The sequence below is a fragment of the Coregonus clupeaformis genome, chromosome 35 (genome assembly GCF_020615455.1).
Source record: "Coregonus clupeaformis isolate EN_2021a chromosome 35, ASM2061545v1, whole genome shotgun sequence".
NCBI classification, from domain to species: domain Eukaryota; kingdom Metazoa; phylum Chordata; class Actinopteri; order Salmoniformes; family Salmonidae; genus Coregonus; species Coregonus clupeaformis.
This window is the reverse complement of record NC_059226.1, coordinates 12,519,099-12,546,297: the sequence shown is the minus strand read 5'-3', so window position 1 is coordinate 12,546,297 and position 27,199 is coordinate 12,519,099. Positions and strand designations below refer to the sequence as shown.

At 42.5% G+C, this 27,199-nt stretch overlaps 1 protein-coding gene and 1 pseudogene across 1 annotated transcript; both read right to left on the bottom strand.

Annotated features, from left to right (window-relative positions):
- Positions 1-1,233: 1,233 nt before the first annotated feature.
- On the bottom strand, positions 1,234-14,696 carry LOC121550275 (V-type proton ATPase 16 kDa proteolipid subunit). The gene is made up of 3 exons (XM_041862463.2): positions 14,411-14,696; positions 3,160-3,343; positions 1,234-2,813 (listed from the first exon to the last, which is right to left on the bottom strand). Exons 1-3 carry the CDS (start codon positions 14,481-14,483, stop codon positions 2,609-2,611), a joined length of 462 nt encoding a protein of 153 aa, XP_041718397.1. The 5' UTR covers positions 14,484-14,696; the 3' UTR covers positions 1,234-2,608.
- The window catches only part of LOC121550774, a 26,256-nt pseudogene continuing 13,698 nt past the window's right edge, over positions 14,642-27,199 (bottom strand).

Below are 27,199 nucleotides of genomic sequence, written 5' to 3'. Positions count from 1 at the left end.
TATACATATATGGACAAGCAATGACAGAGCGGCATGGACTAAAATACAGTAGAATATTATAGAATAGAATACAGTATATACATATGAGATGAGTAGTGCAAGATATGTAAACATTATTAAAATGACTGTAAACATTATTAAAGTGACTAGTGTTCCATTTCTTAAAGTGGCCAGTGGTTTCAATAGGCAGCAGCAGCCTCTAATGTGCTGGTGATGGCTATTTAACAGGCTCTGGTCCAAGATAGACCAGAGTCTGTCGTTTCCAATGATAGTAAATGAATCCTAGTGGGCAGAACAAGCAGAGGTGGGCAGAGCCAAACACCCACTAGTGAGATGCTATTGGCGCGTTCTAGCATTTATTTCCATATTTAAGTTAGGGAACGCCTACTCTGTGAAGTGCGCGTGTGCCGTAACTCAATTCGCCCTTGCACTCCTAAACAAAATTTTTTTAAACTCTGGCAAAGGGTATAGTCTACAAAACGCTGTGCACTCTGTTACAGATTTTAGTTGTGGAAACAGAAAACTGTATGGAGATAAAATGTTTGATCAATGAGAACATTTGCAGAAATTTGGCCAAATCTATCTTGCTCCAATGGGCTTCCTCGTGACCATATTTGGTAGTGAGCGGAAACGCCAACTGGATGCTTCACATTTATACATCTGGTGAAATATCTGGCTCATTGTCCTGTGTTCATACTGTACATTTGACTCGATCATGACCTATTTTCAGGACACAGACAAACAATACATTGTCAAACCCCACCCAGCTGCCGCCAGTGATTGGATACTTGTATTGTCATGCAACCCAACTGCTGCGATATGGGAAATGTTCTCTCCAACTATAGTGCAATTGCATAGAGGTGAAGATGGTGAACGCTAAGTGTATTTATAGTGCTGCTGTAGAAACATGAACATGGCTTAACATTCCTACACTACAGCACATATAGGATCAATTTCATACATACCACCACTTGCTTGTTGCTGGGAACGAATCACATAAAGCTGATGGGAGAAATTGGCAGCGACTGAGCCTGCATCTGTAGTGCTGTTACAGTGGCAATGGAATCAATATCCAAATCCATGTGCTACATACTGCCGTTGAACCCTTGAGCAAAGCATTTACCCCACCCACCCACACACAGAGTGAATGTACAATTTCAATGCAAATGGGTAAAGAGCTATTCTTCCATTCTAAAATTGTTACAGAAAATCATTAAATAATGCAAGAAAATATGTGGTTTGGAGGTTGAGATTTAATTGGAAATTAGACAGACGAGGCCCGACAGTGAGCAACTGCAACCCCACGGCTGATGTTTAGTCATTACGTCTTGCAACAGAAACCATTTACGAACTAAACGGGGGGGGAACCTACCTGAATCTGTCCAATAGAATCTGTCTAGTTTTCGTTTGGAGTAATGATTACACCCCAGTACTACAGGTCAACGGTACGAATGAGTGTTGAGAATGACGTATTAGAGTTAAAACACACTCTTACACAGCATACACACGAACGCTCACATGCCACACACTTACATGCCTGCCGCCATAAACACAGTTAACTCCCACATCTGGACATCAGAGACAGTCTCCATAGTAACCCTAGCTATACACATACCTCTCATTGGGAACTCGATAAACACTTTGTTCCATTTAAACAGTTTTAACATTTCAAAACACTTTGTTCCATTTAAACAGTTTTATTAACATTTCAAAACACTTTGTTCCATTTAAACAGTTTTAACATTTCAAAACACTTTGTTCCATTTAAATAGTTTTATTAACATTTCAAAATCTTCATAAATAATTAGTGAAAAAACAACCAAACAAAAAATATATAGTTATCCATGTCCTCGTATTAGTTAGGTCCTTTAATGTGAAAATGGTCCCCAGAAAAATAAAATGATTTGTCCAACAGTCAGTTCTTCGGACATTAAAAGAAAAAACAAAAACAAAGGAACAATAATAAAAGCAATTTAGCAGACACACAAATGAGAGGAAATTGGGAGGAAGGAGGTAAACCGATACGCACGCACAGGACGAACGTGTCACTACATTTACAAGGGGTTGACCACTGGACTCAAGGACGACTGTACAGGAAAAGAGATACGACTGGAATAGATGAGACGCTTTTCGCTTCCCACCCAATCCCAAATCAACCCCATGCCGTGTCCCAAATCGCACCCTATTCCCTATTGAGTGCACTACTTTTGACCAGAGCACTATGGCCCATACAGCTCTGGTCAAAAGTAGTGCACTATGTAGAGAATATGGTGCCATTTGGGGCACAGCCCATAACACCTCAAGATGCCTCCCTCGTAGATCTGACAGGCATGAATAAGCAATGTAGGTAGGTAGGTAGGGGGTAGGTATGTGGCTTTACCATTACCATATTGCTAACACTTATTCAAACCTATTAGATCTACAAAGGACCATCAAGTAGTGTCACTAGGAAAGAAGTGGCTAAAGGGAGCTGATTTGGAACCAGGCATAAAGGCATGCTCTCCAATTTGTTCTGTATTTCTTAGTTGTTTATATATGGAATGGATGACGTAGCGTTGACTCGACGTACACAGACGGATGGAAGGACTTTGTTATTTTCTTTCTTTCTCTACTTCGTGGAGAGGATGAGAGCCACGATAAGACCGTAGAGCCCCAGGACCTCTGCGAAGATCAGGATGAGGATCATGCCCACGAAAAGCCTGGGTTGCTGGGCGGTACCCCGAACGCCTGCGTCACCCACAATGCCGATGGCGAAACCAGCCGCCAGCCCGCTCAGCCCCACACTCAGCCCAGCACCCAGGTGGAGGAAACTCCTACAGGAGAGAGGTGACGGATAGAGCGAGATGGAGAGAGCGTAGAAAGTGAGAGGAGGGATGGAGAGGGATGGAGATGGGTTGGAGAGAAGGAGAATGTGATGGGGAGGGAGAGAGAGGAATATTTAAAACAATTGCAGTCATAGCATCCCAAAGAGATCAGACCATCAGTTTACAAATGTAGTACATCGCTAACACTTCTGAAAAACAATATGGGGAAAAATCCACCAATCCTATCAAGTGGAGCCAATACCATATTACTACCAATCAGATCGTTTCAGACATGCAGTGCCTAGCGGTAGACTTGAGAATGGGTAACTAGCATCTGCACTGTCTGAGCTCTTACTTGTAGAGCGTGACTTTCTCTGAAATGTTGTTGGCGATGAGCACCGCCACCACCAGCCCGTAGATGGCGATGATACCCGCCATGACCACAGGAATGATGGACTTCATGATGAGCTCCGGCCGCATCACCGACATGGCAGCAATGCCCGTGCCGCTCTTAGCCGTGCCATAGGCTGCCCCCAACGCTGGAGGAGAGAAGGAGAATTTAGAATTTCAAAAAGACAGAATTCCAAGACCATCCTATTTCGGTCAACAGAACACACTTGTTTCAAGTTTTTAAAAAAACGTGAGAACGAGAGATTAGATCGTTATAGAGCGTGGGGCTATTAAAGGCAATGGAGTTTGACAGTATTGTTTGCGCTTGTTGATCAAAGCCTGTTTTCATCACATTACTATTACTTTTTGAACAGCTCAGTGATCAGGTAAGGACCAACGAAAACCAGAGGTAAGCTTCCCTTCCACGCTTCATAAGTCTTTACATCTATGAGGAAAACTCAATAGATCAACAAATGCATTAGCACCATCACAATGGTTTCAGGAGTTTGAAGAGGTAGGGGAGTTTGTGTGCATCTAAAGGGATAGTTTGGATACCATTTGTATGTCTCTGCGTCCAGTATGAAGGAAGTTATAGGTACATTCGCGAGCCAATGCTAACTAGCATTAGCGCAATGACTGGAATGACTGTTCCCATAGACATCCAGTCATTGCACTAGTTACCAATTGTGCTAACGCTAGTTAACACACCTTTCAAACTGAAAGCAGACATAAAAATGGTATCCACGAGTTCATCTGACTCTGGGGAAGTAGATCAAGTTCTTCATTGCCAACATCCCGAACTCTGAGGCTCGCACCTATCTGTGATTGCCAAGGTTCCTAAATTCTTGAGCCTATATGGCTGCCTTAATTGCTTAAAAATCAGTCCTCTTCTCCCCTTCAACTGTACTGATTGGCAAAGACTTGACAGGTATAAACAATATGGTGACAACTCAGCTCATCATTAGGATGGCTTTCACCTGGTCAGTTCTTTCAGCGAGGAAAGAGGATGCGAGGATTTAAGGAAATATTATTTAAAAAAGAGCCACGGAGAGAAAGACTCCAGATGTAGCCAGAGAAAACAAGGTGTGTCCCCCAATAATATCTCCTTTCTCCTGAAGTGTACACTTGTTCATTACTTTCCACAAATCTAAAAAAACATTGGCTTGATGGAGGCATGGGCAAGAGGTATACTGAACAATAATATAAAAAAACGCAACAATTTCAAAGATTTTACTGAGTTACAGTTCATAGAAGGAAATCAGTCGATTGAAATAAATTCATTAGGCCCTAATTTATGGATTTCACATGACTGGGCAGGGGCGCTGCCATGGGTGGGCCTCGGAGGGCATAGGGCCATCCACTTGGGAGCCAGGACCACCCACTGGGGAGCCCAGCCAGTCAGAATGAGTTTTTCCCCACAAAAGTGCTTTAGATTACAGAAAGAAATACTCCTCAGTGGCCTCCAGAGTGGCACAGCGGTCTAAGGCACTGCATCACTACAGACCCGGGTTCGTTCCCAGGCTGTGTCACAACCGGCCGTGACCGGGAGTCCCATTGGGTGGCGCACAATTGGCCCAGCGTCGTCCGGGTTAGGGGAGGGTTTGGCCGGGGGGGGGGCTTTACTTGGCTCATCACGCTCTAGCGACTCCTTGTGGCGTGCCGGTCGCCTGCAGGCTGACTTTGGTTGTCAGTTGAATGGTGTTTCCTCCGATCACATTGGTGCGGCTTGCTTCCGGGTTAAACTGGTGGGTGTTAAGGAGCGCGGTTTGGCGGGTCATGTTTCAGAGGACGTATGACTCGTCCTTTGCCTCTCTCGAGCCCGTTGGGGAGTTGAAGCGAAGAGACAAGATCGTAATTGGATCGCAATTGGATATCACGAAATTGGGGGGGAAAAAACGACATCGGAGGCAGCTTATGGTAGAAAAATGAACATTCAATTCTCTAGCAACAGCTCTGTTGGACATTGCTGCAGTCAGTATGCCAATTGCACGGTCCCGCAAAACCTGTGGCATTGTGTTGTGTGACAACACTGCACATTTTAGAGTGGCCTTTTATTGTCCCGAGCACAAGATGCACCTGTGTAATGATCATGCTATTTAATCAGCTTCTTGATATGCCACATTTGTCAGGTGGATGGATTATCTTGGCAAAAGGAGAAATGCACCTGCATACATCCTTTACATGTCATCATATCTAAACAGCAATACGACAGGCGTAAGCTTTCTATCATACTATCAAAAAATATGAAATTCTTAAATATGTCACATCTACTAGTGAACCCAGCTCTATGCTTCTCTTCCTCGGGTGTCGAAGGCTTCTGCACACTAACAAATTTGAGATAAATTAGCTTTTTGTGCATATGGAACATTTCTGGGATCTTTTATTTCAGCTCATGAAACATGGGACCAACACATTGCATGTTGCGTTTATATTTTTGTTCAGTGTAAATAGCCAAGAGACAAGGACAAAGTCTCACTTCAGTAGAGTTTCGTTTCAAGTAAATTAGACCAACCTTTGTGCAACGCTTCTAAAAATGAATCTTTCAACTCAGCTCTTCACATGCAGTGTTGAAGCGCGAGGTGGGATAGGCTATAGGATTTGTAGTTCTTTGACTGTGCAAATCATTTACCAGCTATGAAACAAAATGGTAGAAATACTTTGAAAATAGCTACTGCAGAATTAATTTGTCTATAAATGTGATCCTACTTGACTATTTTTATTCACAAATGCGAGTGAAATGTAAATGTGGAGCCTGACCACCTGCCAACATGGCTGGGGAATGTGACCCGCCAATGCCAAAATCTACCCGCATTTGGCAGGTGTTAATTTTAGTCCCTGAATGAGAGATAAATGGGGACATAGGGGTTCAGCACAGAGCTAGCCTAGCCAAACTGAAGTGAAAAAATGCCAGAGAGCGAGGCCAGTCAGTCAGTCTGGTTTAACCAGCCTATTGTCCAAACTACTCTAATTAGCCATGTAGCCTATTCTCACACCTCCTCCACAAATATCAGTGTGGGGCACGCACACAAGAGGTTGGACATGGGCGGTATCCAGATTGTCATACCGACCTTGTGCCATACCGAGATATTTGGTAATATAATCACTGAACACAAGGGGCGCCATTTTCAAACCCCACTGAGACTCTAATCAGAAGGTTAGCAATGCTAACAAGTACATGTAAAATCACAGAGAATGCTAACTAAATGCTAAGGAGCGCACTGCAGACATTTTATACAGTCTCTGACCTAAACTATTTGCAAGACAGACATTCCAGCTCAACGTTTTTCAAGTAACTCAGTAATGCTACTCACATTTTGGTGCACCAATAAAACAAATATTTGACAGCAAGGCTCTTGATCCAGGAGGGGATTCTCTGCTGTTACCAAGCGAAGCTTGATTTTGGAAGAAGCTAACCATTTAGCTAGATAGCTAACTAGCTACTAAATTGGCAAACTAAATGCACAACTGCAGAGCATTTAACACATTTGAGATATCTTATAACTATTAAGTTAACTGTCTATCTGGCAAACATTTAGTTGTGAATTCCATCCTGTAACTAGATCACCTGCCGCGTGCTGCACAACAGTGAGTGACTCACAAGGCTCCGGTCTCTCATCGTTGTGTGCTTGTAAACAACCACCCCGTGACTGGAGACTACATCATGAAAAATTATGTGACAGATGAAATGAAGAACGCAATGTTCTTTAATCTCCTAACGTATTGCAGAAGTTGACTGCAGGTATTTACTTAAAAAGTAGCTACAAATATTCACATTTCTAAATAGTTTCAAATGGTACTGACGATATTGAAAAACCATCCCATGGCTATTTCCAAATACCCCAGTATACCGCCCAAGCCTACAAGAAGTCACTGGTCTTTCAAGTTCTTTCTCCTAAACACATCTTTCACCCGCAGTCATATGACTCACAAGCTTAATGACGGCCAGGGACTTTCCACCCATGCATACTGGCCTGGGTACCTCGCCTGAACTGTGTGCGCGCGGTGAAGATAAAGATGATTCTCTCTGCGAAACCGCCAGCGGTTCCGAAGACATCCGAATGTGGATAGCTCAGCCGCAGAGCCTTCGTTGAGCTAAAGATTTTTTAACTAACTCAAGACCACAGCCTGTCGTTTCCAATGGGAGCAAATTAATCATAGTGGGTAGAACAAGCAAGGTGGTGGGCAGAGTGAAGCACGAGCTAGCGAGATCCTATTGGCACGTTCTAGCATGTATTTGCATATTTGTTACGGAACGCCTACACTGAAATGAAGATGTGCAATAACTCAATTCGCCTTTGCACTCCTGCCCCCTATGGCAGCCACAACCCTGCAACAGGAGCCACACCAGTCTGGATTGGCTGTCCCCGGCCTCAGATCAATTTAAAAGTATATGCATTTATTTTAAATCTGACAATTGCTCTCAAAACCCACACAGCTAAATGTGAAAAACCCTGTTAACTCCTCTTTTGATTGATTTAATTCTTACTAATAACCCCCATAATTATTTGTCTAGTATTTGCATATGATCTCAGTGATCATTGTCCTATAGTATGTACTAGAGATACGAAACAGCAAAATACTAATCCTAATTTAATTAAGATAGATTTTAAAAAGTCTCCTCAGGGATTTTTACATGACACGTTCTACTCTGATTTAGCCACTATCTCCTGTATTCCTTACCCTGAGTTGGCTCTAGAACATTATTCCTCTGGCAGATAAATATGTCCCTTTTGAAAAATTCAAAGACAGCTCCTAAGAAAACCAAATGGTTAGATCTTTCTGAGCTCATTCAGATGAGAAATCAGGCCTGGGCCAAAGCAAGGAAAACCGACTCTGTAGTGGACTGGCAATCTTTCAGATTATTGAGAAACAAATGTACTCTCGATTAAGCTAGCTAAATCAAGCTACTTTTTAAGCTCCATCTCTGACTCCGCTGGAGATCCTTCTAAATTTTGGAAAACAGTAAATGAACTGAAGCGTACAAATTCCTCATCTTCCCTTTAAGAGTGTGCTCCTAATCTCAGCTCATTACCTGTATAAAAGACACCTGGGAGCCAGAAATCTTTCTGATTGAGAGGGGGTCAAATACTTATTTCCCTCATTAAAATGCAAATCAATTTATAACATTTTTGACATGCGTTTTTCTGGATTTTTTTGTTGTTATTCTGTCTCTCACTGTTCAAATAAACCTACCATTAAAATTATAGACTGATCATGTCTTTGTCAGTGAGCAAACATACAAAATCAGCAGGGGATCAAATACTTTTTTCCCCTCACTGTAGAACTCAACTCTACTGATGGTGTTAATTCAGGTTTCCTGGATATTACGAAAGTGTTCCCGCAGGGGTCGATTCTGGGTCCTGTATTTTTTACAGTTTACATTAACAATATCGACTTGTAACCTGTAACATTGTAACCTGCACTTGTATGCCGATGATACTGATGTATATGCTATTGCCCCCAAATTTTCCCTATACCCAACATGAGGTTGCTAAAACCTAACCTATGGATGAAAGATTACAACATAGGTGCACAGAGGTCGAGATAAACATTTGAGGTGACAGACAGTGACACTCACACGCCTTGCACACTCTTGCCTAGATCTAGCTGATATAGGGTGTAATCATTAGTCCAACAGTTGCAAACAAGCGTTAAATATATTTTATATTCTTCAAATAGCCACCCTTTGCATTGATGACAAAATACGAATACAGAACATATTTTTGCCTGAATTCCACGACGCGGTTAGCGTTTAACAGCTATTTCTTGTCCCGGAATCGCGCTTAAGAGACAGGTTGAAGCCTGCTTGACAGAGACGCTAAGCTGCTAGCCATCAAGCTAACGAAGTTGGTACCAGATGAGTTTTGCAATGGAGCCCTCTGTCTAAGCTGCCCCCGAATGTTCTACGTCAGGACATGGAAATCGATTCTATCGATATAATGACATTATGAAGGGCAGCTCTGAACAGTTGAAACTGGATTTTAAAAAGAGCCGATTGACTCTCTGCTAGACACTAACAAAAAAAACATAATATCTGGCCCTGTGCCCTCTCTGAATCGTGGAATTGAACGCTTCAGCAGGATTCTTGCTCTTCACAACTGGCTACGTGATTATTGCAGCTCAATGAGTGTATCGATACTTTTAGGAAAGAAAACACATTTTATAAGGAGGATGGGATCCACCCAAATAATTTGGGTTCCTGGATCCTTTCACATCATTATAAGGCTGCGTTGAGACAATGACTTAGCAATGACCCAAGCTCAGCTCAGCTAATCCCTACCATTGTGACGCAGAGTTGTCAAAATGCTTCAGCAAGTGTACATTACATCAGGGGCGTTGGTAGACACAATGTGGGTAACCTGGTTTGTGTCCTCTAGCTGTCCTGGTTGCCTCTGCTGATCCTGCAGTGATCATGTGCCTAGGAACCAGATGTATACTGTTAGCACTGAGCCGGTGTGCCCGAGGAGGCAGTCCACCGTGGCCAGCTCACCCTACACTAACATAAAGAACATGAGCACATCTACTGCTGCTAAGCTTCCCAGTAAAGCAATAAAAACAAGTAAGCATCCCAGAAGAAAAGTGCTCAAAATAGCCCAGGATAACATATGTAGCTTAAGAAACAAGGTTCATGAAATCAATAATATGCTAGTAACAGATGACATTCATATTCTGACAATCTCTGAAACGCACTTAGATAATACCTTTGATGATACAGTGGTAGCAATACAAGGTTATAACATTTACAGAAAATATAGGAATGCCAATGGTGGAGGTGTTGCTGTTTATATTCAGAACCACATTCCTGTGAAGATTAGAGAGGACCTCATGTTAAATACTGTTGAAGTAATATGGCTACAGGTTCATCTGTCTCACCTAAAGCCCATTCTGGTGGGAAGCTGCTATAGATCACCAAGTGCTAACAGCCAGTATCTGGATAACATGTGTGAAATGCTTGATAATGTATGCGATATCAATAGAGAGGTATACCTTCTGGGTGATTTAAATATTGACTGGCTTTCACCAGGCTGCCCACTCAAGAGAAAGCTTCAAACTGTAACCAGTGCCTGCAACCTGGTTCAGGTTATTAGTCAACCTATCAGGGTGGTTACAAACAGTACTAGAATGAAATCATCAACATGTATTGAACATATCTTTACTAATGCTGCAGAGATTTGTTTGAAAGCAGTATCCAAATCCATTGGCTGTAGTGATAATAATATAGTAGCCATACAGTGGGGAAAAAAAGTATTTAGTCAGCCACCAATTGTGCATGTTCTCCCACTTAAAAAGATGAGAGAGGCCTGTCATTTTCATCATAGGTACACGTCAACTATGACAGACAAATTGTGGAAAAAAAATCCAGAAAATCACATTGTAGGATTTTTTATGAATTTATTTGCAAATTAGGGTGGAAAATAAGTATTTGGTCACCTACAAACAAGCAAGATTTCTGGCTCTCACAGACCTGTAACTTCTTCTTTAAGAGGCTCCTCTGTCCTCCACTCGTTACCTGTATTAATGGCACCTGTTTGAACTTGTTATCAGTATAAAAGACACCTGTCCACAACTTCAAACAGTCACACTCCAAACTCCACTATGGCCAAGAATAAAGAGCTGTCAAAGGACACCAGAAACAACATTGTAGACCTGCACCAGGCTGGGAAGACTGAATCTGCAATAGGTAAGCAGCTTGGTTTGAAGAAATCAACTGTGGGAGCAATTATTAGGAAATGGAAGACATACAAGACCACTGATAATCTCCCTCGATCTGGGGCTCCACGCAAGATCTCACCCCGTGGGGTCAAAATGATCACAAGAACGGTGAGCAAAAATCCCAGAACCACACGGGGGGACCTAGTGAATGACCTGCAGAGAGCTGGGACCAAAGTAACAAAGCCTACCATCAGTAACACACTACGCCGCCAGGGACTCAAATCCTGCAGTGCAAGACATGTCCCCCTGCTTAAGCCAGTATATGTCCAGGCCCGTCTGAAGTTTGCTAGAGTGCATTTGGATGATCCAGAAGAGGATTGGGAGAATGTCATATGGTCAGATGAAACCAAAATATAACTTTTTGGTAAAAACTCAACTCGTCGTGTTTGGAGGACAAAGAATGCTGAGTTGCATCCAAAGAACACCATACTTACTGTGAAGCATGGGGGTGGAAACATCATGCTTTGGGGCTGTTTTTCTGCAAAGGGACCAGGACGACTGATCCGTGTAAAGGAAAGAATGAATGGGGCCATGTATCGTGAGATTTTGAGTGAAAACCTCCTTCCATCAGCAAGGGCATTGAAGATGAAACGTGGTTGGGTCTTTCAGCATGACAATGATCCCAAACACACCACCCGGGCAACGAAGGAGTGGCTTCGTAATAAGCATTTCAAGGTCCTGGAGTGGCCTAGCCAGTCTCCAGATCTCAACCCCATAGAAAATCTTTGGAGGGGAGTTGAAAGTCTGTGTTGCCCAGCGACAGCCCCAAAACATCACTGCTCTAAATGAGATCTGCATGGAGGAATGGGCCAAAATACCAGCAACAGTGTGTGAAAACCTTGTGAAGACTTACAGAAAACGTTTGACCCGTGTCATTGCCAACAAAGGGTATATAACAAAGTATTGAGAAACTTTTGTTATTGACCAAATACTTATTTTCCACCGTAATTTGCAAATAAATTCATAAAAAATCCTACAATATGATTTTCTGGATTTTTTTTTCTCATTTTGTCTGTCATAGTTGACGTGTACCTATGATGAAAATTACAGGCCTCTCTCATCTTTTTAAGTGGGAGAACTTGCACAATTGGTGGCTGACTAAATACATTTTTTCCCCACTGTATCTAGGAAAACCAAAGTTCCAAAGGCTGGGCCTAATATTGTGTATAAGAGGTCATACAATACGTTTTGTAGTGATTCCTATGTTGTTGATGTAAAGAATATATGTTGGTCCGTAGTGTATAATGAGGAGCAAACAGACACTGCACTTGACACATTCATGAAATTGCTTATTCCAGTTACTATTAAGCATGCACCCATTAATAAAATGACAACAGTTTTTACAATCACAGTGGATTGATGAGAAATTGAAAAATTGTATGGTTGAGAGGGATGAGGCAAAAGGAATGGCAAATAAGTCTGGCTGCACAACCGATTGGCAAACGTATTGCGAATTGGGAAATCATGTGACTAAACTGAATAAAAAGATGAAGAAACAACCCTATGAAACAAGGGAAAAAGGCAAACTCAGCTCCATCATTCATTGAATCAGATGGCTCCTTCATCACAAAACCAACAGATATTGCCAACTACTTTAATAATTTTTCATTGGCAAGATTAGCAAACTTAAGCATGACATGCCAGCAACAATTGCTGACACTACACATTGAAGTATATCTGACCAAATTATGAAAGACACGCATTGTAATTTTGAACTCCGTAAAGTGACTGTGGAAGAGGTGAAAAAAGTATTGTCTATTAACAATGACAAGCCACCGGGGTCTGACAACTTGGATGGAAAATTGCTGAGGATAATAACGGACGATATTGCCATTCCTATTTGCCATATTTGTCAATTTAAGCCTACTAGAATGTGTGTGCCCCCAGGCTTGGAGGGAAGCAAAAGTCATTCCGCAACCTAAGAATAGTAAAGCCCCCATTACTGGCTCAAATAGCCGACCAATTAGCCTGTTACTAACCCTTAGTAAACTATTGGAGAAAAAAATTGTGTTTGACCAGATACAACTCTATTTTACTGTAAACTTTCAGCATGCTTATAGAGAAGGACATTTAACGAGCACAGCACTTACACAAATGACTGATGATTGGCTGAGAGAAATTGATGATAAAAAGATTGTGGGGGCTGTTTTGTTAGACTTCAGTGTGGCTTTTGACATTATCGATCATAGTCTGCTGCTGGAAAAACTTGTGTTAAGGCTTTACACCCCCTGCTATAATGTCGTTAAAAAGTTACTTGTCTAACAGAACACAGAGGGTGTTCTTTAATGCAAGCCTCTCAAACATAATCCAGGTAGAATCAGGAATTGCCCAGGGCAGCTGTCTAGGCCCCCTGCTTTTTTCCATCTTTCCTAACGACATGCAATTGGCTTTGAGTAAAGCCAGTGTGTGTATGTATGTGGATGACTCAACACTATACACATCAGCGACTACAGCAACTGAAATAACTGCAACACTTAACAAAGAGTTGCAGTTAGTTTCGGAATGGGTGGCAAGGAATAAGTTAGTCCTGAATATTTCCAAAACTAAAAGCATTGTATTTGGGTCAAATCATTCACTAAACCCTAAACCTCAACTACGTCTCGTAATGAATTATGTGGAAATTGAGCAAGTTGAGCAGACTACCATTTGTTCCTCAACAGGACTATGACCCAACACACCTCCAGGCGGTGTAAGGGCTATTTTACCAAGAAGTAGCGTGATGGAGTGCTACATCAGATGACCTGGCCTCCGCAATACCCCGACCTCAACCAAATTGAGATGGTTTGGGATGAGTCGGACCGCAGAGTTAAGGAAAAGCAGCCAACAAGTGCTCAGCATATGTGGGAACTCATTCAAGACTGTTGGAAAAGGATTCAAGGTGAAGCTGGTTGAGAGAATGCCAAGAGTGTGCAAATCTGTCATCAAGGCAAAGGGTGGCTATTTGAAGAATCTCAAATATAAAATATATTTTGATTTGTTTAACACTTTTTTGGTTACTACATGATTCCATGTGTTATTTCATAGTTGATGTGTTCACTATTATTCTACAATGTAGAAAATAGTAAAAATAAAGAAAAACCCTTGAATGAGTAGGTGTTCTAAAACGTTTGACCTGTAGTGTACATCAAACTGTATCAATAGAAATTGGCCAGCTTGTTTCGTTAATGGCAACGTCATCTGCTATGATGGAAATCTCCAGGCCGAATCCCTACCCCCTCACATGACAGGTGTGATGGACAGTTATATAACAATCAACCGCATCCTCCTAGGTTTTTTTTTTTTCTTGCCCGCTCCATATTCGACACAAAATTCCTTTTCGGCCGAGAGTAACACGACACACACACACACACACACACACACACACACACACACACACACACACACACACACACACACACACACACACACACACACACACACACACACACACACACACACAGCTTATGATCGAACGAGGCATATGAGACATATGATTAAACGAGGGTTGTGATAGTTAACTTTACCGCTGAAGACCATAGCCGCAGAGGCTCCCATCACTGCGAAGAACGGGGAGTACTCGGGGCTTTCTGACGACATTCTTCCACGCGCTCAGGGAAAACCTACTGACAGTGAAAACGCACAACCGTGTATTTCCTTTCTTATAAACCAAACGTCAACGTTTCTGTCGATTCTCAGCACTGTCAATTGCAAGGCCCTTTCATGCAACACAGGAACGACAAGAAGAAGCCACCTCTTCACAGGAACACCGGTGTAGCTGCAGAAAATGGCGACACTGGAAATGTCACATGATCAGTCCACTGGTCATGTCCCATTATGTCGATGTAGGGGTGTCCAAAATATCCTGCGTGTCATTTCATGTCCATTTCGTTCGCGTAAGGATAAAAATATAATATAATTTGTTGCCAAGAAGGGTAGGCGTTGTTTCTATATAATTTAATCATCAAAGAAATTAGATGACATCCCTAATTTTGTAGTCATAGTGGTATGGTCCGCTGCAGGCTGTGTTTGGACTATTCATGCCTGCCTGGTTGTGGCAGGGGATGTCCTGCTACCATAGTCTGAAATAAAAATATGGAAGAAGCCATCGATGACGTCACCCCATTGATTACTATGAGAAACTCAGTGGCACGTTTGAAGATCAGCAAGTGTCATTTCAGCGTGTCACCATCCTGCTACATGGAGGAGTTTTTTTGAAACATCGCATACACATTTTGAGCTACTTTAGGAAGTGACGTTGCAGGCTAGCTCAGTGCTGCCACCTCTTATTGAGTATATCAAGTTGAAGGCCGACCGAGATACTGCAGGCTGCCATTAGCAACTAAATTATCCTTTTAACTTAGTCTGTGTGTGATTTTAAAGTAATCGATCCAAGGACAAACTGTACCTCTGGTGAAATATAAGCAATTATTAGTACTATGATTGTGTTTTTAGTTTTTTTACATATCCACGAATATTGACCACGAAAATGGCCATTTCCCCATTCAGTACAATGGGGGATCCTATTTCCTGGAAACAATGCCTGCAATACCAGGGTCGGCTTTAAACTTGAAATCCTCAATGCAAGGGGGCAGTTGATCTCTGCTACCATCCTCCTGTTGAGTGTGGTGAGATAATTAGGCAACATTTACAGTATTACATTGCAACATGGTAACAGCCTGTAGTAGTAACTGAACACCATACCTAATGGGTCCTTATTCAGACAGTCAATTATATGGCTGATGTGTAGACCTAGCATTTTTCTAATGGTCTAATCAACCAATCAATCAATTAATGAACCAATCAATCAAATCTGAACAGTGTAGAGATCAGTCCACAGTTAATTATAATATCAAATAAAATAAACATGTATTTGTCACATGCGGCGAATACAACAGGTGTAGACCAGTGAAATGCTTACTTACAAGGCCTTAACCAACAATGCAGTTTTAATAAAAATAAGTGTTAAGTAAAAAATAGATAAGTAAAAAATCGTCCGGGTAGCCATGATTAGCTGTTCGTGAGTCTTATGGCTTGGGGGTAGAAGCTACTAAGAACCCTTTTGGACCTAGACTTGGCGCACCGGTACCGCTTGCCGTGCGGTAGCAGAGAGAACAGTCTATGACTAGGGTGGCTGGAGTCTTTGACCATTTTTAGGGCCTTACCCTGACACCGCCTGGTGTAGAGATCCTGGATGGCAGGAAGCTTGGCCCCAGTGATGAACTGGGCAGTACACACTACCCTCTGTAGTGCCTTGCGGTCGGAGGCCGAGCAGTTGACATAGCAGGCAGTGATGAAACCAGTCAGGATGCTCTCGATGGGGCAGCTGTAGAACTTTTTGAGGATCTGAGGACCCATGCCACATTTTTTCAGTCTTCTGAGGGGGAATAGACTTTGTCGTGCCCTCTTCACAACTGTCTTGGTGTGTTTGGACCATGATAGTTTGTTGGTGATGTGGACACCAAGGAACTTGAAGCTCTCAACCTGTTCCACTACAGCCCCGTCGATGAGAATGGAGGCGTGCTCAGTCCTCTTTTTTTTCCTGTAGTCCACAATTATCTCCTTTGTCTTGATCACGTTGAGGGAGAGGTTGTTATCCTGGCACCACACGGCCAGGTCTCTGACCTCCTCCCTATAGGCTGTCTCATAGTTGTCAGTGATCAGGCCTACCACTGTTGTGTCGTCGGCAAACTTAATGATGGTGTTGGAGTCGTGCCTGGCCATGCAGTCATGGGTGAACAGGGAGTACAGGAGGGGACTGAGCACGCACCGCTGAGGGGCCCCGTGTTGAGGATCAGCGTGGCAGATGTGTTGTTACCTACCCTTACCACCTGTGGGCGGCCCGTCAGGAAGTCCAGGATCCAGTTGCAGAGGGAGGTGTTCAGTCCCAGAGTTCTTAGCTTAGTGATGAGCTTTGAGGGCACTATGGTTTTGAACGCTGAGCTGTAGTCAATGAATAGCATTCTAACGTAGGTGTTGCTCTTGTCCAGGTGGGAAAGGGCAGTGTGGAGTGCAATAGAGATCATCTGTGGATCTGTTGGGGCGGTATGCAAATTGGAGTTGGTCTAGGGTTTCTGGGATAATGGTGTTGATGTGAGCCATGACCAGCCTTTCAAAGCACTTCATGGCTACAGACATCAGTGCTACGGGTCATTGTCATTTAGGCAGGTTATCTTAGTGTCCTTGGGCACGGGGACTATGGTGGTCTGCTTGAAACATGTTGGTATTACGGACTCAGTCAGGGACATGTTGAAAATGTCGGTGAAGACACTTGCCAGTTGGTCAGCACATGCTCGGAGTACACGTCCTGGTAATCCGTCTGGCCCTGCGGCCTTGTGAATGTTGACCTGCTTAAATGTCTTCTCACATCGGCTGTGGAGAGCGTGATCACATAGTCATTCGTAACAGCTGGTGCTCTCATGCATGCTTCAGTGTTGCTTGCCTCGAAGCGAGCATAGAAGTGGTTTAGCTTGTCTGGTAGGCTTGTGTCACTGGGCAGCTCGCGGCTGTGCTTCCCTTTGTAGTCTGTAATAGTTTTCAAGCCCTGCCACATCTGACAAGCGTCAGAGCCGGTGTAGTACGATTCAATCTTAGTCCTGTATTGACTCTTTGCCTGTTTGATGGTTCGTCGGAGGGCATAGCGGGATTTCTTATAAGCGTCCGGGTTAGAGTCCCGCTCCTTGAAAGCGGCAGCTCTACCCTTTAGCTCAGTGCGGATGTTGCCTGTAATCCATGGCTTCTGGTTGGGGTATGTACGTACGGTCACTGTGGGGACGACGTCATCGATGCACTTATTGATGAAGCCAGTGACTGATGTGGTGTACTCCTCAATGCTATCTGAAGAATCCCGGAACATGTTCCAATCTGTGCTATCAAAACAGTCCTGTAGCTTAGCAATAGCGTCATCTGACCACTTTTTTATTAACCGAGTCACTGGTACTTCCTGCTTTAGTTTTTGCTTATAAGCAGGAATCAGGAGGATAGAGTTATGGTCAGATTTGCCAAATGGAGGGCGAGGGAGAGCTTTGTATGCGTCTCTGTGTGTGGAGTAAAGGTGGTCTAGAGTTTTTTTTCTCCTCTGGTTGCACATTTAACCTGCTGGTAGCAATTAGGTAGAACGGATTTAAGTTGCCCTGCATGAAAGTCCCCGGCCACTAGGAGCACTGCCTCTGGATGAGCGTTTTCCTGTTTAGTTATGGCCTTATACAGCTCATTGAGTGCAATCTTAATGCCGGCATTGGTTTGTGGTGGTAAATAGACAGCTATGAAAAATATAGATGAAAACTCTCTTGGTAAATAGTGTGGTCTACAGCTTATCATAAGATACTCTACCTCAGGCGAGCAATTTTTTAAAACATTTTTACATTTTAGTCATTTAGCAGACACTCTTATCCAGAGCGACTTACAGTTAGTGAGTGCATACATTTTTCATACTGGCCCCCTGTGGGAATCGAACCCACAATCCTGGTGTTGCAAGCGCCATGCTCTACCAACTGAGCTACAGGAGGCTAAAACCTCGAGACTTCCTTAGTATTTGATTTTGTGCACCAGCTGTTGTTTACAAATATACACAGACCGCCACCCCTTGTCTTATTTGAGTCAGCCGTTCTTTCCTGCTGATGTAGCGTATAGCCCGCTAGCTGTATGTTGTCCATGTCGTCGTTCAGCCACGACTCGGTGAAACATAAGATATTACCGTTTTTCATGTCCCGTTGGTAGGATAAGCGTAATCATAGGTCATTTAATTTATTTTCCAATGATTGAAGATTGGCTAATAGGATTGATGGAAGAGGCAGTTTACTCTCTCGCCGTCAGATCCTTACGAGGCACCCCCGGCTGCTATGAAAGTGAACTGTGTTTGCGAGTGATCAGGGGTGTCATTCCGCCGATTCTGTTGAAAAACGTTTCTTAAACGGAAGCAAACAAAACGGGGATAAACATACCTGAATTTGTCCAATAGAAACTCTTGTTTGCAACTGTTGGACTAATGATTACATCCTAAATCAGCTAGATGCAGGGAATGTTGTGCAAGGTGATATTGAATGTGTCAATGTCTGTCACCTTGATTACTCAAATTTATCTCGACCTGTGTGCACCCACGTTGTAATCTTTCATTCATAGGCTAGGTTGTAGCAACCTCATGATGGGTATAGGGAAAATTTGAGAATTATGTCGTAAGTAGCCTAAACCTATCCATGTTACATTGAGCTGGGTGAATGGTATATGAGTGACAGTCATCCAATATGCTGTAATAACAATAGTGCCATGCTCATAAAAATAATAATTGTCCTCCTTCATCTTAAACAGCACCGACCGCCACTGTCTTTAGTGATCACCTTGATGTTCCCGTTGACCTTGAGCTCTATGGTTTCCCAGTCAAAAATGTTCCCTTTGGGCACACGTTTCCCAGCATACAAAGCCTCCATCATGGCATTGGAGTGCACGTAGTCCCACATGTTGACGTCTTTGATCCCTCAGACAAAACTCTGCTTGGTGTCAAACTCCTTCAGGAGTCTTGGTTCTGTCCCAGGATGACTGTACCGACAGCCTGCACTTTGTGTCCGGTTTATACACCTTCCTAATGCTCCTCTTCCCATCTACGTAGAACATGGCCATGCCTGACATAGACTCCCAGGTGAGACACAGGTGGGTCTGGAATGTGCTGAGCTCAGGCAGGTGGAAGAAAACCCAGTCCCCACTCATGTACAGGCAGTAGGTGCCGTCAGCCTTTCTCCACACGTTGAACTTGTCGTAGCACTCTGTGCGGTAGGCGAACAGGATGATCTCACGGCTGCCTGTTGCCAGCTCGGTGGCCAGCCACATGCACAGGGTGAAGGCTTCCGTAGAAAGACCCTTCTGAGGGATAAATGTCTGTTTGTATTTGTATTTATTATGGATCCCCATTGCCAAGGCAGCAGCTACTCTTCCTGGAGTCCAGCTAAATTAAGGCAGTTATACATTTAAAAAACATTACAATATATTCATATCAGATTTCACAACATATTAAGTGTGTGCCCTCAGACCTCTACTCTACTACGACATATCTATAACACAAAATCCATGTGTACATGTGTGTATAGTGTATATGTTATCGTGTGTTTGTATGCATGTGTCTATGTTTGTGTTGCTTCACAGTCCCCGCTGTTCCATAAAGTGTATTTTTATCTGTTTTATAAATCTAATTTTACTGCTGGCATGAGTTACTTGATGTGGAATAGAGTTCCATATAGTCATGGCTCTATGTAGTACTGTGCGCCTCCCATAGTCTGTTCTGGACTTGGGGAACTCTGGTGGCATGTCTTGTGGGGTATGCATGGGTGACCGAGTAGTTCAAACAGACAGCTCGGTGCATTCAACATGTCAATACCTCTCATAAATACAAGTAGTGATGAAGTCAATCTCTCCTCCACTTTGAGCCAGGAGAGATTGACATGCATATTATTAATGTTAGCTCTCTGTGTACATCCAAGGGCCAGCCGTGCTGCCCTCTTCTGAGCCAATTGCAATTTTCCTAAGTCCCTCTTTGTGGCACCTGACCACACGACTGAACAGTAGTCCAGGTGCGACAAAACTAGGGCCTGTAGGACCTGCCTTGTTGATAGTGCTGTTAAGAATGCAGAGCAGCGCTTTATTATAAACAGACTTCTCCCCATTTTAGCTACTGTTGTATCAACATGTTTTGACCATGACAGTTTACAATCCAGGGTTACTCCAAGCAATTTAGTCTCCTCAACTTGCTACATTTCCACATTATTCATTACAAGATTTAGTTGAGGTTTAGGGTTTAGTAAATGATTTGTCCCAAATACAATGCTTTTAGTTTTTGAAATATTTAGGACTACCTTATTCCTTGCCACCCATTCTGAAAATAACTGCAGCTCTTTGTTAAGTGTTGCAGTCATTTCAGTCGCTGTTGTAGCGGACGTGTATAGTGTTGAGTCATCCGCATACATAGACACACTGGCTTTACTCAAAGCCAGTGGCATGTCGTTAGTAAAGATTGAAAAAAGTAAGGGGCCTAGACAGCTGCCCTGGGGAATTCCTGATTCTACCTGGACTTTGTTGGAGAGGCTTCCATTAAATAACACCCTGTGTGTTCTGTTAGACAGGTCACTCTTTATCCACAATATAGCAGGGGGTGTAAAGCCATAACATACGTTTTTCCAGCAACAGGCTATGATCGATAATGTCAAAAGCTGCACTGAAGTCTAACAAGACAGCACCCACCATCTTTTTATCATCAATTTCTCTCAGCCAATCATCAGTCATTTGTGTCAGTGCTGTGCTTGTTGAATGTCCTTACCTATAAGCGTGCTGAAAGTCTGTTGTCAATTTGTTTACAGTAAAATAGCATTTTATCTGGTCAAACACAAAAGTTTACTAAGGGTTGGTAACAGGCTGATTGGTCGGCTATTTGAGCCAGTTAAGGGGGCTTTACTATTCTTAGGTAGGGGAATATTTTCACCTCTTCCACACTTACTTTACGGAATTCAAAATTACAATGTTTGTCTTTCATAATTTGGTCAGATATACAGTTGAAGTCGGAAGTTTACATACACCTTAGCCAAATACATTTAAACTCAGTTTTTCACAATTCCTGACATTTAATCCTAGTAAAAATTCCCTGTCTTAGGTCAGTTAGGATCACCACTTTATTTTAAGAATGTGAAATGTCAGAATAATAGTAGAGAGATGATTGATTTCAGCTTTTATTTATTTCATCACATTCCCAGTGGGTCAGAAGTTTACATACACTCAATTAGTATTTGGTAGCATTGCCTTTAAATTGTTTAACTTGGGTCAAACATTTCGGGTAGCCTTCCACAAGCTTCCCACACTAAGTTGGGTGAATTTTGGCTCATTCCTCCTGACAGAGCTGGTGTAACTGAGTCAGGTTTGTAGGCCTCCTTGCTCACACATGCTTTTTCAGTTCTGCCCACAAATTTTCTATAGGATTGAGGTCAGAGACTTGTGATGGCCACTCCAATACCTTGACTTTGTTGTCCTTAAGCCATTTTGCCAGAACTTTGGAAGTATGCTTGGAGTCATTGTCCATTTGGAAAACCCATTTGCGACCAAGCTTTAACTTCCTGACTGATGTCTTGAGATGTCCCCTTTTTCCTCCAAACATAACGATGGTCATTATGGCCAAACAGTTCTATTTTTGTTTCATCAGACCAGAGGACATTTCTCCAAAAAGTACGATCTTTGTCCCCATGTGCAGTTGCAAACCGTAGTCTGGCTTTTTTATGGCAGTTTTGGAGCAGTAGATTCTTCCTTGCTGAGCGGCCTTTCAGGTTATGTTGATATAGGACTTGTTTTACTGTGGATATAGATACTTTTGTACCTGTTTCCTCCAGCATCTTCACAAGGTCCTTTGCTGTTGTTCTGGGATTGATTTGCACTTTTCGCACCAAAGTACATTCATCGCTAGGAGACAAAACGCGTCTCCTTCCTGAGCGGTATGACGGCTGCGTGGTCCCATGGTGTTTATACTTGCATACTATTCTTTGTACAGATGAACGTGGTACCTTCACTTGTGGAGGTCTACAATTTCTTTTTTGAGGTCTTGGCTGATTTCTTTTGATTTTCCCATGATATCAAGCAAAGAGGCACTGCGTTTGAAGGTAGGCCTTGAAATACATCCACAGGTACACCTCCAATTGACTAAAATTATGTCAATTAGCCTATCAGAAGCTTCTAAAGCCATGACATTATTTTCTGGAATTTTCCAAGCTGTTTAAAGGCACAGTCAACTTAGTGTATGTAAACTTCTGACCCACTGGAATTGTGATACAGTGAATTTTAAGTGAAATAATCAGTCTGTAAACAATTGTTGGAAAAATTACTTGTAGATGTCCTAACCGACTTGCCAAAACTATAGTTTGTTAACAAGACATTTGTGGAATGGTTTAAAAATGAATTTAATGACTCCAACCTAAGTGTATGTAAACTTCCGACTTCAACTGTATATACTGTATTCTAGTCATTACCTGCTAGGGTAATGAGGGCGTAGAGTTTTGTTTCAGAGATGTGACTACCTTCCAGAAGGCGTTTTTTATTTTCTAACCAGTCAGACATAGAATCAGTCAGCCTTCTCCCAAGCAAAATGTCTCTCCTGAAATTTCTCTGATAGTTCATGCGTGAACCAGGGATTAGCACTATGCTTTACCATTAGTTTCTTGAACATGCTTATCTGCAATAGAGTTGAACAAAGAAGTAAAACGATTTAGGGCCTGATCCAAGTCAGAGATATCGGACACAATCCCCCATCCACACAATCCCAGATTAGACAATAATTATTACCATCACTGAACTCATTAGCAAAAATTCCATTGACTGTATACTTATGAGGGGCGTTTGTATATTTTAAAGTGTTTACAGTTGGAGTGGGTTGGTTCAGTTATCAGTTGAGTTACATTTAGCTCAATGCAGATATCTTTCAGCCTATCAGAAGCTGTAGCTCAATTGGTAGAGCATGGCGCTTGTAAAGCCAGGGTAGTGGGTTCGATCCCCAGGACCACCCATACGTAAAAATGTATGCACACATGACTGTAAGTCGCTTTGGATAAAAGCGTCTGCTAAATGGCATATTATTATTTTCTAGTTTTTTTAATTTACGGCTAGCCAGAGGCACGCTCCAACCCTCAGACATAATTTACAAATGAAGCATGTGTTTAGTGAGTCTGCCAGATCAGAAGCAGTAGGGATGAACAGGGATGTTCTCTTGATAAGTGTGTGAATTAGACAACTTTCCTGTCCTGCTAAGTATTCAAAATGTAACGAAGACTTCTGGGTGTCAGGGAAAATGTATGGAGTAAAAAGTACATACTATTCTTTAGGAATGTAATGAAGTAAAAGTAAAAATTGTCAAAAATATAAATAGTAAAGTAAAGTACAGATACCCAAAAAAGGATTTAGGAGAGGATGGGGTGTCCCTATCTCTCCCTTTGAAATGTTTCCCGAGGCTGTTGCCTTGGGAGAGCAGTTAGTACAATTCTGTAGTTCTATTAAGTATAAAGGTACACAGATCTGGCCGTAAAGGGAGCTCCCAATTAAGTAAGGCCTGGCCATTTGTTTGTTATTGCCCTACGTTTTACCACAAACGCCAGCACCCACCCACCTGTTATGAATATTTGTTAGTGGTGTTAATAACGTGTTTGATTTATTATGTGGGGTCCTTTTATTTTGTTTTTAGCAGGTTTTTCACGGGTTAGCACTTTAAAGGGCACACAAACGACATTTTCTGAAGTATCTATTGTCAGAGTTTTGCTTGCACACATGTAAATTCTCCTGATAAGAAATGTGCTGAAAAACCCAATGTAAACCTGTGTCAAGCGACGTGTATGCGGTTAGCGAAGTCAAATGCAGGACACAGAGCGGCTGGCAACGTTCTTTACTGAACACAGTAAAATAAACGTACAAAACAACAAACCTCCAAAACAGGGAGGAAAACACAAAGACCCGTACATACAAGAAACTGCCGGAATGACAAACGAACAATCACACACAAAATAACCAAATGAGAGACATGGGTTAATATAGGGAATACAATCCAACATAATGGGAAACAGGTGTAAACAATAAAGACCAAACAAGACAAACACCGAAACATCGATCGGCAGCAGCTAGTACTCCGGGGACGACGAACGCCGAAGGCTGCCCGAGCAAGGAGGAGGAGCAGCCTCGGCTGAATCCGTGACAACCTGGTCCGTAGAATGGTTGAGATGTCTTTAAATAATGAGTCTGAAGTACAGGGAAAGAAAAGAGAAACACTCACTTAATGGGGTTGAATGACCTCTGACCTCTGTTCTGACTTTCTGGTGAGGCCTGATCACCCTCACTAGAAAGCCTAGAGACACTGGGTGACATTTAAATGTAATATGGAAACACTAATAATTAGGAAGAAGTTTATAATTTAGCAATAGTCCTATGTGTGATTTGGACCACGAGAAGGACAGAAAGAGAGCGCTGCCCCTAAATAAGGGATACCTGTCTCTAGTCTATTTTACTATTCCTTGAATTACCTTATGGGATACAATTATTTTAAGATGGAGTTATCAAGGGTTGTAATTCTAATTTTATTTGTTATTTTGATTTAACAGTCAGTGTTGTTGTTGTCATTTTGTTCAAGATCTGAGGATTGCGAATGATGCTGTGTTTGCCAGAGCACCTTTAGTGCCAAACACTGTCTCCGTTCTTTCCCAGGTTCCCCCTGGAAGTTGTTGTTTTTCAGTTATTGATTTGGTTAATGCCTTTTTCAGTATCCCTGTGGAACCAGAGTCATGGGAGTGGTTTTCCTACACATTTCTTGGGAAAACATTGACTTGGACAGTGATGCCGTAAGGCTATGTTGAATCACCTGCCATTTTTGCTAAGGAAATGGCTAGAAACCTTGAGAGTTTCATCCCACCAGGTGGGAGTACTGTGGGTCAGTATGTAGATTACCTGTTGGTCTGTTCCCCTTCTGCTGAGCTCTGTCTTGAGGACACCAGGGCCCTATTGATCTTTCTAGCAGAGAATGGTCACAAAGCTTCCCCTACTAAAATACAGCTGTGTAGTTCAGTTAAGTATTTGGGTCATGACATTACTTCTGAGGGTCGCACCCTCTCGCATGACAGATTAGAGGCAACAAAGACCTTGCCTAAACCTGTCACTAAACAACACATGATGTCCCTGTTGGGAGTGGCTGGTTACTGTCGTCCATGGTTGAAAGACTATGCGGAGATAGTCCAGCCCTTGCAGGATTGTATCTATGGGAGAAAGATGGAAGTATCAGAGTTTTATTTTGACTGATGAGGCTGAAATTGTCCTTGTAAGGTTAAAGCAAACCTTACTCTCAACCCCCTGTTTAGGGTTAAAGGAATGGAATAATAATATCTAAATATATGGATGAGCAATGTCATTATCAGAGTGGCATAGGCTAAGATGCAATAGATAGTATAGTTGTAGCTCCGTTGGTAGAGCATGGCGCTTGCAACGCAAGGGTTGTGGGTTAAATTCCCACGGGGGGCCAGTATGAAAAACGTATGCACTCACTACTTGGAAGTCGCTCTGGATAAGAGCGTCTGCTAAATGATTAAAATGTAAAAATGTAGAATACAGTATATACGTACATATGAGATGGGTAATGCCATATATGTAAACATTATTAAGATAGTATAGAATACAGTATGTACATATGAGATGGGTAATGCAAGATATGTAAACATTATTAAAGTGGCATTATTAAAGTGACTAGTGTTCCATTTATTAAAGTGGCCAGTGATTTTCAAGTTTGTATGTAGGCAGCAGCCTCTCTGTGCTAGTGATGGCTGTTTAACAGTCTGATGGCCTTGAGATAGAAGCAGTTTTTCAGTCTCTCTGTCCCATCTGGATGATAGCGGGTTGAACAGGCAGTGGCTCGGGTGGTAGTTGTCCTTGATTATCTTTTTGGCCTTCCTGTGACATCTGGTGCTGTAGGTGTCCTGGAGGGCAGGTAGTTTGTCCCCGGTGATGCGTTGTGCAGACTGCACCACCCTCTGGAGAGCCCTGCAGTTGTGGACGGTGCAGTTGCCATACCAGGTGGTGATACAGCCCGACAGGATGCTCTCAATTGTGCATCTGTATAGGTTTGTGAGGGTTTTAGGAGAAAGGCCACATTTCTTCAGCCTCCTGAGGTTGAAGAGACGCTGTTGCGCCTTCTTCACCACACTGTCTGTTTGTCAGTGATATATACGCAGAGGAACTTTCCACCTTCTCCACTGCTGTCCCGTTGATGTGGATAGGGGGGTACTCCCTCTGCTGTTTCCTGAAGTCCAAGATCATCTCCTTTGTTTTGTTGACGTTGAGTGAGAGGTTATTTTCCTGAAACCACACTCCCAGAGCCCTCACCTCCTCACTGTAGGCTGTCTCATCATTGTTTTTTTGTTTTTTTTTTCTTGGGGGGGGATGGATCAGCTTAATATTGCAGATAGATTGTATCTTCTATCAATGTAATTGTCTGAATCACTTCCAATCCCCCATGTTTTTTAAATTTTTTATATATATACTCCCCTTTATTACTTTTCAACCCCACCATCCTTTCCCTACTTGGAGTAAATTAGTGAACAGCAATGCCCAGGCCTCTACTTCCGGTCTATACTTACTATCTACACCTTATGGACAGAGTTAATTTTACAATAATTCTATTATATATATATATATATATATATATACATTTTTTTTGCTCCTGATCTTCTTCTACTCTCAACCTCTCCAATCATTTTCATGGTGTCCATCCGGTTTGCTTCTATATGGCATATCTTTCTAACTGTGCTCCTTCCCAAAAGCTCCCA